This window comes from Equus quagga, chromosome 5 (genome assembly GCF_021613505.1).
Source record: "Equus quagga isolate Etosha38 chromosome 5, UCLA_HA_Equagga_1.0, whole genome shotgun sequence".
NCBI classification, from domain to species: Eukaryota; Metazoa; Chordata; class Mammalia; order Perissodactyla; family Equidae; genus Equus; species Equus quagga.
Window position 1 is genome coordinate 63,306,333 of NC_060271.1, and position 12,451 is coordinate 63,318,783.

The 12,451-nt window shown below is 36.0% G+C and overlaps 1 protein-coding gene across 4 annotated transcripts in view; it reads right to left on the bottom strand.

The window, feature by feature from the left end:
• Window positions 1-12,451, bottom strand: part of ANAPC1 (anaphase promoting complex subunit 1) — a 109,399-nt gene that overhangs the window by 28,390 nt on the left and 68,558 nt on the right. For all 4 annotated transcript variants that reach the window (XM_046661405.1, XM_046661403.1, XM_046661404.1 and 1 more), the window contains 4 exons: window positions 5,365-5,441; window positions 4,742-4,832; window positions 4,590-4,643; window positions 3,422-3,615 (listed from right to left, as the gene is read on the bottom strand). In XM_046661405.1, coding sequence (XP_046517361.1) covers window positions 3,422-3,615; window positions 4,590-4,643; window positions 4,742-4,832; window positions 5,365-5,441 — 416 coding nt within the window. The remainder of the gene's footprint in view (window positions 1-3,421; window positions 3,616-4,589; window positions 4,644-4,741; window positions 4,833-5,364; window positions 5,442-12,451) is intronic.

Consider the following 12,451-nt stretch of genomic DNA (forward strand, 5'->3'; position numbering starts at 1 on the left):
AATGCTCCACTAATATTCACAAGGTTTTCATGGCCAATTTTTTGAACTGGGCAACCAGGTCCTTCTTCCTAATCTGTCTTAGTCTGGAAGCTCCACTGAAACCTGTCCACCATAGGTGACTCTGCTGATATTTGAAATACTGGTCACATAGCTTTCGGCATCACAGCAACATGCAGCTGCCACAGTAGGACAACCCACAGACGGGTGATGTGGTTCCCTGACTGGGAAATGAACCTGGTCTGCAGCGGTGAGAGTGCAGAATCTTAACCGCTAGATCCCCAGGGTTGGCCTAAATTATTTTACTGTTGCTCAAATTCAGCATGGCAAACAGGTAGATTAGTCTAAAGTTCTAGAGTTTTCCTTACAAATATTTTGAAATAAAGATGGTCTAGGACATCTCATAAAACCACTGTTGTAGCTATTCAATATACATGTATATTTTATTATACACATACACACACGTACCCAAATCTCTTTCCTTGTCTTTCTTTTCAAATAATTAGGGTATCAAGTAAGAACTTAGCATTTATCATATGCACATATATCTAATGAACTAAGAAGAGATTTCAAAATTTAAGGAAATACATCTACTTAGATGTGCATAGAATAGGACATTTTCTCTTTATCATTTCAATAAAACCAAAATCCAAAGATATATACTAGATATTAATGTTAGAAACTATGAGGTAAAACATGAGGGTATTGCTATTCTACGAGAAATGTAATGCTGTCACAGAGTACACATAACCATTTAAAGACCAGAAATGACTAGAAAAGCAGCAGCAAAGTGGGAGAAAACCTCAATATGAAAGAAAAGCAAGCAGGGTCATATAGTGTGGAACAGCAAAAGATCAGATTGAATAAGAGAATAAATGTAGGAGCTTATTTTGAAAGGAAAATAAATTTTCAAAAATCTTAGGAAGAATTTTCACAGTAATATTTCTTTAACCATTCTTTTTTTTGCTAGGAAGACTCGGCCTGAGCTAACATCCACTGCCAATCTTCCTCTTTTTGTATGAGCCGCCACCACAGCTTGGCCACTGACAGATGAGTGGTGTAGGTCTGTGTCTGGGAACAGAACCTGGGCCTCCAAAGCAGAGCACGCTGAACTTAACTAATAGGCCACCGTGGCTGGCTCTCTTTAACCATTCTTAATTCTAAACAGTTAAAGAAAGAACAATTCTATAAAACCTGGTAAAAGGGAATGCATACCTTTCTGATAATCTTTACTTTTTCTACTTCTGGAAAGGAGAGTTCCAGTGTTTAACTTAATCTCAAAGAAGAGGGGAAAATAAACCTACATGACTTATAGAAATTCTATCAGTTCACCAAGGTCACATAGAACTAAATAAATGAAGGGATACACCATATTCACAGATTAAAGACTTAATATTCTAACAGATTTCAATTCCTTCCAAACTGATGTATACACTCAATGCAACTCCAATCAACATTTTATCAGGTTATTTAGCATGGAAAATCACAAGTGAATTCCAGTGCTGATATGAAAATGCAAAGCACCAAGAACAGGAAAAAACTACTGAAGCAATCCCAGTTTGGAGGATTTACTCAACTGGATATCAAGACTAATTATAAAATTACAGTAATTAAAACAGTGTGGTATTGGTGCAAGTATAGAAAAACAGACCAAATAAACCTAATAGCTCAGAGATAAACACATGTATATGAACACTTACTTTATAATAAAGGTGGTACTGCAGAACAGTGGAGAAAAGATAACCTTTCAATAAGAGTGGGGCATCAATTGGGGAAAAAACACAGAAAAATAAGTCCCAGGTAGATTTGAAATCAAAATGTGAATGGAAAAGCTAAAAAAATGTCTAGAAAGAAAAAAGGAAAATATCTTCATGGGGGGGGGGGGGTAAGGAAATATTCATTAGAAGGACAAAAAAGTACAAACCATGAAAGAAAAATGTTAATAATTTTGCCCATCAAAAGACACCATTAAAAGAGTTAAAAGGCAAGTCATAGAGTAGGAGAAGATAACTACAACATACAAAACTGACAAAGGTCTGGGGATCATAATGATAAACCAGTATGGAACAGTCAAATTAACAGGAACAGGAAGTAGAACAGTGGTTGCCAGGAGCTGAGGGAAGGAAGAAATGAGGAGTTGGATATAGAATTTCAGTTTTGCAAGATAACAAAGTTCTGGAGATTGGCTGCACAACTATGTGAACAATACTTAACACTACTGAACTGTACCTTTAAACATGGTTAAGATGATAAATTTTGTTATGTGTATTTTACCACAAATAAACATTTAAGAATAAGTAAACCAATATGAAAACGGGCAGCAAGAGATTTAGACATCACAAAAGAGATTTCCAGTTGGCCATTAAAGACACAAAAAGGTGCTAAATATCATTATTCAGGGAAATGGAAATTAAAACCACAATGAGATACTACTACCAGATGGCTAAAATTAAGATTAACAATAATAAATGCTGACAAAGATGGGGACTAACTGGAACTTTATAAAACAATGATGGCATTATCTACTGAAGCTGAACATCTATATACACCCTATGACCCAAATCCACTCACAGAGCTATATACAACAAAATCAAAGACGTACAAGAATATTCATAACAACCCCAAACTAAAAATAACAAACATACCCATCAACAGCAGAGTAGATCAGTGACTGTAGTATAACCATACAATGGAATTCAATAGCACTGAAACACGAATAAACCACTGCTACATGCAACATGGATAAATCTCACAAACATAATGCTGAGCAAAAGCAGCAAGGTACAAAAGGATACATAGTGGATGACTCCACTTGAATTCCAAAACAGGCAAAACTAGTCTAAGGTGTTCTAAAACTAAATAGTGGCTCTCTTTGGATAGAAGTAAAGTAAAGTAATAGTGATTGGGAGGGACACGGCAGGGCAGGAGACGGCTGTCCTGAGTTATATCTCGATCTACATGGTACCAGATTTTCTTATTGGAGACAGGTCATTGAGCTATGCTCCTATGATTTGTACACTTTTCTGTATGTCTATTTTTTTTTCAATACAAATCATTAAAAGCCAGGAAGTCTTACAAAAGGCTGAGGTAGTCAGGAATAACAGATGCTGGAAACAGAGCAGTAGAGTTGAAAACTAAGAAAATCTCATAGGATTTGGTGACTGATCATGTTTGTGACCTTTACGAGAAAGCAGTTTAGTAGAAGGGTAAAGTCATTAAATAGTGGGGAACAAGAGGTAGTCCCTGAAGAAGCGAGTACAGACTCTTCCGAGAAATGCAGAGGACGATAACTCTAAGTAGGGCATAAATTGATGGTTAACTAGTAATAATGCCCCTAGATTTTCACGCATCTTCAAAATCAAAATAAGTCACTGTTAACAGATTTTGCTCATGAGATCTTTCCATTGAGAGAAAATATACTTACCTTCCTCCTCCCAAAAAGAGAAGTCCAAGGGCCATGTGATGGGCTAAGTGGAAACCATAGTTCATTTCACCACCTGTTTTCATGTGCAAGTAGCGACAAAGCTGCAAAACCTTCAGGTTCCCGGAGCCAGCCATCACCATGGCGAGAGACAGCAGCACCACACTCAGGCAAGTCTCCAGGTTGTAAGGACCTGTCTGGAAATGCGAAAACATGACCTACTGAAACTGCTGTGTTACATTTCTTTATTATCAAAACTAAATTGGCCATTAGACTATAAATGTTTATAACTTTATAAAATCTGCAACTGTTGTGTTACATTTTTTTATTATCAAAACCAAATTGGCCATTAGACTAAGTTTATAACTTTACAAAATCTGTAAAAATAAATATTTTCCCTGATTATGAAATTAAGTTCAATGTAAAAAATTCAGAAAATAAAGTATCAAAAAGGACATAACAATCACTCGGAATACTAACCCCCAAAGAGAACTGCTGTAAACACTTTGGCTTTCTTTTTCTCCAAATCTTTTCCCATATCTGTATTTTTTCTTTCAAATGAAACTGAGATATTTACTATACACATTTTTAACCTTTTTAATCTATTATATTATAACCAATCTTCATTCATAAAAAGTTCTTGTAGAATATGATTTTGATAGCTCCATTCTATAATAATGTGTGTATACACCATAATCAAATTTATTTAACTTTTAGAATTTTTGATTTTTCCAATTTTCTCATATTATAAATAATATTGCATAAATCTGTATGGTTTTTACCAGGAAATAAAATCATGCAGTCTTCCTGTCATGAGGGCAGCACTGCCTCAAAAGCAACTGTATTTTTACTAAGTACTAATTTTTCAAAAGGCAATTACCAATACTCAGTACTGAGAGAGAATGGCACATGGCATGACAATCCATGAAGGATATGGCTTTTCTTATTTATTCTCTCATCATAAGAATCAGACATTGGGCATCCTTCAAAGGTAATCATATTCTCACCTATTAATATCCCAGAACAAAAATACAAAGATGAGTGAAAACTTCAAATCTCCCATTCTAAATTCAAACTACAGAGATAGTTGACAACACACAAGTAATGAAATTATCAGTGCATTTTCTTTGAGTTTAATTGTATTCCCAAGAACCATCATACAAAGACTTACTACGGAAGCGTTAGGTGCAGACAGATACGTCATAAAATCTTTTGCAAATTTATGCTGGAAAAACAAGAGAAAAATTTAAAGTTAAAACAAGTATATTATGGCTTTGTTAAAACAAACAAACAAAAACCAGAGTAAACTAAGACACTTCTTACCAAACAGTTAAATGCTGATAAGTTTTCTGAGCCAGCAAATCGAAAACCCAGAGACAAACAGGCTCCTGCAATGATGTAGACATGTGCCTGCCTGCAAACAGATTATAAGAAATTTAATACTAGCATGATTTTGCTTTAAAATCCATTATTACCATTACCTTAGGGTAAAAATATAAATCTTCCTGTTCTCTAAACTAGTTCCTATTCTTCTGGGAAAGCTCAGCTGTGTCTCTATCAGTCAGCAGACTTCTGAGTAGTCTTCTTCAGCAGAGCACCGTGTGGTCCTGACAGTGCGCCTCTTGATAGTACAGTTCATAAGCAACATAAGAATAAAATTTTTAAAAATCACTGCCAATGTTTCTTAAAAATGGAAAAGATAAAAGAGGCATATCTACAAATTAAATCTCTGACATTGTTTTTTGAGGGCAAGAGCTCTACAATTCTGAGACCTAAACAAAAAACAATAAAAAAATCAGCTTCGTGACCGTCTGATAAACAATGGTTAGAAATACGGGGGATTCAGATTTACTAAAATCAAGGGCAGCCTTGCTCCTACGCAGTAGACTTCATTCCTCCGACAGATGCTAGGATAGCTCACTTGTATTAGACATTTCATGACTTACGACAAAGTCTCCAAATTCAAATCCTCCGAGCAAGGCAATTCGATTTCACTGAGAGAGATACTGTTTTCCCTTATAATCTGTCAAGACAGAAAGCAAGAATACTGGGACATTAGTATTCAAGTTACAAATATTTAATGTTTTGAAAAATAACATACTGCTTATCAAATGGCCATATTTACATAAAATAAGTTTTTATCAAACCCTTTCATTCAAAAGCCTATATTTTAATCACATTTAATGCAAACCAATTTCAAATCTAAGATGGGCCAAATAAGAACAATAACTGAACAGGAGTGAATGAAGATAACGTGGAGGACTTCAGCATATTCTAAATCAGTAACAGAGTAATAACATTTCACACCAGTGAACTGAAATGCAAAGATGACAGCTAGAGGGCAGAGGCAGGGCATGGGTGCAGGGAAGCATCCCACGAGAAAAGAAAGCAATTGGAATTCTAATCAGAAACATATACTTCTTATTCATGGGATGTTTCTAGCATTAAGCCTAACAGCGGTGAGGTTAGTCACTAGATTAATTACCCAAGCTAAACTAAACTATCAATATGTTAACCTGTAACGATCGTTTAGAAACACAACCCTTTCCTTTTAGTATAGGTGGTGAAGAAGAATTTATCAAAAAAACATACAGAGGATATCTAGCTTTAACAACCAAGAATGGATTTGATCTTCTCCACTTAAAAAAAAACAAAAAAGAAAAAGCTATATATTTTCTAAACATATGAATGCAAGTACATAGAAGAAGAATTCTGAAAATTTACTTATAATTGTTTTTAGAAGACTGCTCAGGAGAATAAGCTTTGAGGATGCTTTCTATAATAAACCAATAAATACTCAGAAGGCACTTATGATACAATTTTCTTACGTACTGAATATCGCCAAATCAAAAAACTTGAAATACCTTTTCTCTCTGATAATCTCAGTGAGGTAACCAATTACGTTGACTGTGTAATATAGGCTGATAACTACTTCCATCTTTCTTCCTCTCCAGTCTTTATTTTTAATTTTGAATGTTATTTACTCAGAAATTGAGTGACATTCTGAAAAACTGATATAACTCCAAAGTGAGTAATTCATATATACATGGATTACCTGGTTATAACATTCATATAAATTAAAGTGTTAAGCTGTAACATCATACAGGAGTAAAATATTTCTAATTTGACAGAAGGTATTTATAAGCTGCTTTGTGTCTTCAAAACAGCATGTACCCTGGAGCTTGAAGGCCTAGGTTCGAATCCCAGCAGGGCCACACACTAGCTCTGTGATCAGAGGCAAGTTTCTTGACTGCTCCAGATTTCTACGAGAATTAGAGAACTTAATCTACTCAAAGGTCTTAAAATTAATGCCTGGTACATAGTAAGTCATTTATAAGTGTTAGCTGTTGTTGTTGTTACTATCATTGATCTGTGTACCACCCCTATCATAAGTAACACCACCCTTGATCATAAACCATTTAAGAGATCACTAAGAACTTGGGTGATAAATAACTGTGAGAGGGAAAACCCCTCTTCAATCTGGTCCCCTAAAGTTTAAAAAAAAAAAATCAAAGACACAAGGAGTAATCAAAAGGAGAGATGTAAGCCCTTAAGGGTAAGCTTAGGCACACAGGAAATGAACAAGAAAAGACCACCAAACTCCTCTATGTTGTACAGGGTCCAACGCAAAACTCTTAAGCTCTGAAGTCCTAACAGCTGGTTTCAGTTTTACCCCACCTCTTACCAGCTGGATGATTTTGGACCAGTCTGTCCTCTTTTAATGTAACAATGATGGACTGAACTCTAGCTACTATGTGCCAACTGTTAGGAATGAAAGACAGAAAAGACACCACTGACCTTGAGGAGTTCATTACCTGTATGTCTGTGCATCAATGAGACTATCAAAAATAGCACATCATTCCCACCCACACACTGGGGGAAACATCTGAACAACTTACAGCACAGCACTGCATAGGAGAATGACGTGAGGCTGTACACAGAAAAGGTTTTAATGACAGAAAAAGCACGATGAAGATGCTAGCTGTTGTTATTTTATACATGCCTTTAGTCCAAACAAACAAGCAGTTTACAAAGTGACCTTTTTAATTCCCCTTTTGATGCTAGGTTGCTCCCTACAAGAGGTCCTGCTATGGAGTCAATGAAATGAGTGGGTGAGAACTAGGAGAAAAGTGGAGAGTGATAAACTGTGAACTTGTTATATGTTCTATCTGGGGATCCCTGAAGTAATAAAGACCAAATTTAAAATTATTAAGTCTGAAGTAAAAGAAATGCCAGAAAGATAAATTTATATTAAAAGTCCAAGGACCATATTTCCACAAAAGTTAAAAAGAGAACTTTTTGACATGAATTTTCACTTTCCATTTTGGAATACAGTCACCTGTATACGTGTTTAATCTAACTTTGTAAACTAAAGTTAGTAAACGTAGTAAACTAAAGTTTCCTGAGGGCAGTCTACATGTCAGACACATGTTAAATGTATTTAGCATGGCGTCTTGTATTTGCAAAGGATCAACAAATAATTGCTGAATGAAGGAATGGAAGAAAACGTATAATTTTATCCTACAATATACACTTTAAAGGGCACATTCAAAAAGAACTGACATCTTTGACATCAGAATGTGCTAGGAGTTAAGTTTTGGTGACAAATGGCTGACTCAATTAAAACAACTCTTCCTGATCTGTTTCACATCAGTGATTACCAAACCCGAAAAATTAAACAAATAAAAACAAATTTAGGGGGCTGGCCTGGTGGTGCAGCAGTTAAGTTCACACATTTCGCTTTGGCGGCTCGGAGTTCAATAGTGCAGACCCACGCACCACTTGTCAAGCTATGCTTTGGCAGGCGTCCCACATATAAAGTAGAAGAAGATGGGCAGGGATGTTAGCTCAGGGCCAGTTTTCCACAGCAAAAAAAAAAAAAAGAAAGAAAGAAAGAAAGAAAAAGAAGAGGATTGGCAGCAGATGTTCGCTCAGAGCTAATCTTCCTCAAAAAAACCCCAAAAAAAACAAATCTAGGAATGTTTTTGTTTGTTTGTTTTTAAGAATTGAGAAGTGTTTTTTTGTTTTTTTTTTAAAGATTGGCACCTGAGCTTGTTAACAACTGTTGCCAATCTTTTTTTTTTTCCTACTTTTTTTCTCCCCAAATACCCCCAGTATATAGTTGATATTTTTTAGTTGTGGGTCCTTCTAGTCGTGGCATGTGGGATGCCACCTCAGCATGGCCTGACGAGTGGTGCCATGTCTGTGCCCAGGATCTGAACCAGTAAAACCCTGGGCCGCCAAAGCAGAGCACGCAAACTTAACCACTCAGCCACAGGGTCAGCCCCTAGGAGTTTTACTTCAGGTAACGGATAAATAAACTATCATACTGATCCTCTTGCAGACAACAAGTATAAACTCTGGGCAAAATATAAACACCAAATACCACGGGAGGGGTCAGCAAACTTTTCCTTAAAGGGCCAGAGAGTAACCATTTTAGGGTTGCAGGCCATACAGTTTCTGAAGCAACTACTGATATCTGCTGTTGTAACACAAAAGTAGCTACAGACAACAGGTAAACGAATGGGCATGGCTGTGTTCCAACAAAACCTTACTTATAAAAACAAGTGGGCTGTAGCTCCCCCACGCCTGATCTAAAGGCACCAGAGATCAATCGAAAGCAGGCAGTTTCTAGAGGGCAGATGACACTAGGAAGATAGGTACACCACTGGGAAAGTTTCCTTTTTCATGGCTTCTGGCCTGAGGGCAGGTGATAGTCTGTGCCATAAAGGGTAGCTAAAACTCCAATTAAAAACTCACATTTTTTCTGCCTTAAGCAACCAGAATACAGAGCTTACGAAACCACAGCCACAAGAAGGTAAGGAACGAATACTGTAAAGAACAGAGCCGCAGAGGCATGGTCTAAATGCTGTGTATAAATTCTGTGCGAATGTTTGCCTAACTCATGAACCATGCATGAGCAGGGCAGACTCTCACAGCCCACAGGATAAAAGAACTGAACTGAAATTAGTGCTGGCACTCAAGAGACAAGGTTTGACATTTGATTCCAAGTAAATTAATTGCCTGCTTTAAAACAAAATGTATTTGTTTATGTGTGTATACATAAATACACACACACACACACACATCTATCTATGTATGTATGCATCAACACTCTGGAGAAGAATACAACAGAATCCAGAATCTTCAAAAGACAACATTCACAATGTCCCAGATACAATTCAAAATTATTTAACATAATAATAAACAAGAAAATGCAACACATTCTTAAGAGAAAAAACAATAGAAAACAATCCTGAAATGATCGTACTGTTAGCATTAAAAGAGGATTTTATTACACCTCTTACAACTAGAAGGATGTGAAGGACAGGATGCACATCATGAGCAGAAAGACTGAAAATCTCATCAGGAAAAAGTAGAAATTATAAAAAAGGAAAATAGCAAATTTTACAACTAAAAAGTACAATAAATGAAACTTTAAAATTCACTTCATGGACTTAACAGGAAAATGGAAATGCCTGAAGAAACAGTCAGTGAACATAAAAAGAGATCAACAGGAATTACACAATCTGTAGAAAAGAGAGAAAAAAGAATAAAAGGCAATAGAGAGAGCCTCAGGGAGCTCTGGGATGATTTCCAAAGGTTTTAACATACATATAATTGAAGGCCAAGAATGAAAGAATAGAGAGAACAGAGGAGAAAATAATGTTTGAAGATATAGGGGCTAAAATTCCCCTAAAATTAATGAAAGACATAAACTTACAGATTCAAAAAGCTCCACAAGAATTAACACAAAGAAAACCAGAACTAAACACATCATAGTCAACTGCTGAAAACTATACATAAGTAAGAAAAATCTTAAAATCAGCTAAAGAACTAAATGACACATTTCATACAGGTAAAATTCCAATGACTTCTCATCTGAAATAACAGAAAATGGAAGACACTGTAACATCTATAATGTGCTCAAAACAAAGGAACAAAAAACCACCACCATCTCCTTATGCAGGAAAGAGTTCATCCAGCAGGCCTAGGAGTGCTATCCAAAGAAAGACCTGCTTGCAAGGTTGGCTCTTGGTTGGCATCTGGAAGCTTGAATGGCAGAGTTTCCTACATTCATAAAGAATTTTCCCTAAATGACAAGGGTGGCTTACTGTGCCTTAACTATATGTACAAACAATGTGGTTTACACTAATACATACTTTCTTCTAAGAGTCTGCAATTTTGGTACATGCTAGACAGAGTGCACCTATCTGACCAGCCCCAAATAAAAACCTTGGGCACTGACTCTCTAATGAGCTTCCTTGGTAGATAACACTTCACATATGCTGTCACAATTTGATACTGAAGGAATTGTGTCCCACGTGCCTCCACGGGGAAAGGACTCTTGGAAGTTTGAGCCTGGTTTCCTCTAGACTTTGCTCCATCCACCTTTACACTTTGCTACTTTTCATTTGTTTCCTTTCACTGTAATATATCATATGAGTATGATTATATATTGAGTCCTATAAAGTCCTTCTAATGAATCATCAAACCTGGGAATGCTTTTGGGGGCTCCAAAACACTTACTAACCCAGATTTCTCTAACTAGCAAAAATACCATTCAAAACAAACGCATACTAAAACAGTCTCAGCCTAAAAGAAAATAAACAGAATTCACTGCCAGTAAATCTGCCTTATAAAAAGGAAAGAATTTCTTTAGCCTGAAAGGAAATGACATCAGAGGTAAACACGAATCTTTAGGAACAAATGGAGATAACCAGAAATAACAAAAATCTAGCAAAAGATAAATGTTAAGGGGGACTAAAACTTTCAATTAAAAGGCAAAAAGTCAGAATGGATAAAACACAAGATCCAACTGTATGCGTTTGCTGTCTATAAAAGATACATTTTGGGGCCAGCCCCATGGCAGACTGGTTAAGTTCAGCATGCTCCACTTCAGCGGCCCTGGTTCACAGGTTTGGATCCTGGGTGCAGACCTACACCACTTGTCAGCCATGCTGTGGCAGCGACCCACATATAAAGCAGAGAAGACTGGCACAGACGTTAGCTCAGGGCGACTGTTCCTTGGCAAAAAGAAAGAATACATTTTGAACATAAAGACACCAACAGGTTGCAAAACAAATAGGTGGATCATGCAAACAGAAACAAACAAAATGGCCAGAATGACTACCATATCATTAAACAGAGTAGCCTTCAAGAGAAAGAATATTATCACAGAAAGAAAGAGACAGCTCATAATGATAAAACTGTCAATTCAACAGGAACACGTTGCAATCAAAAATGTGTTTAAATTTACTAAGAGTTTCATCATACATGAAACAAAAATTAAAGAAATAAAGGAAAAATAGACAATTCTACAGTCATCCTAAGAGACTTTAACACATAAAGACCAGATTTTTAAAAAATTAGTAAAAATGCAGATGATCTAAACACCACTATTAACCACCTTGAAAGAACTCAAATTTATAAAATACTGCATCTAACCAATGTAGGATATACATTCCTTTTAAGTATGTACAGAACTTTACCAAGATAGACCATATGCTGGGTCATAGAAATTTCAATAAGACCGCAAGAAAATTAAATTAGAAGAGAATAACAATAATGAGGTCAGAATAAATGCAAATAGTTGGATATTAAAAATCACACTTAAAAAATCTATCCGTCAAGAACAGATTATAAGGGATACTAGAAAATACTTCAAACTAAATAATAAAAATACAACATATCAAAATTTGTAGATGCAGTTAAAGCAATGCTTATAGAGAACTTTATAGCTTTAAATGCTTGTATTAGTCAAGGAAAGTCTAGGAAGCAATGACCTGAGCTTCTACAATAGGACTCCAGAAAAAGAGAAGCAAAGTAAACCCAAAGCAAATAGAAGGAAGGAAACAATAAAGGTAAGCTCAGAAATCAACTAAATGAAAACAGGTCAGCAACAGAGAAAATGAACAAAGGCAAACATCACTTCTTTAAAAGCACAACAAAATGAAGGAACCCTTAGCTAGACCAATAAAGAAAAAAATCTACCAGTATGAAGAATGAAAGAGGTTATTAATATAGATCCCA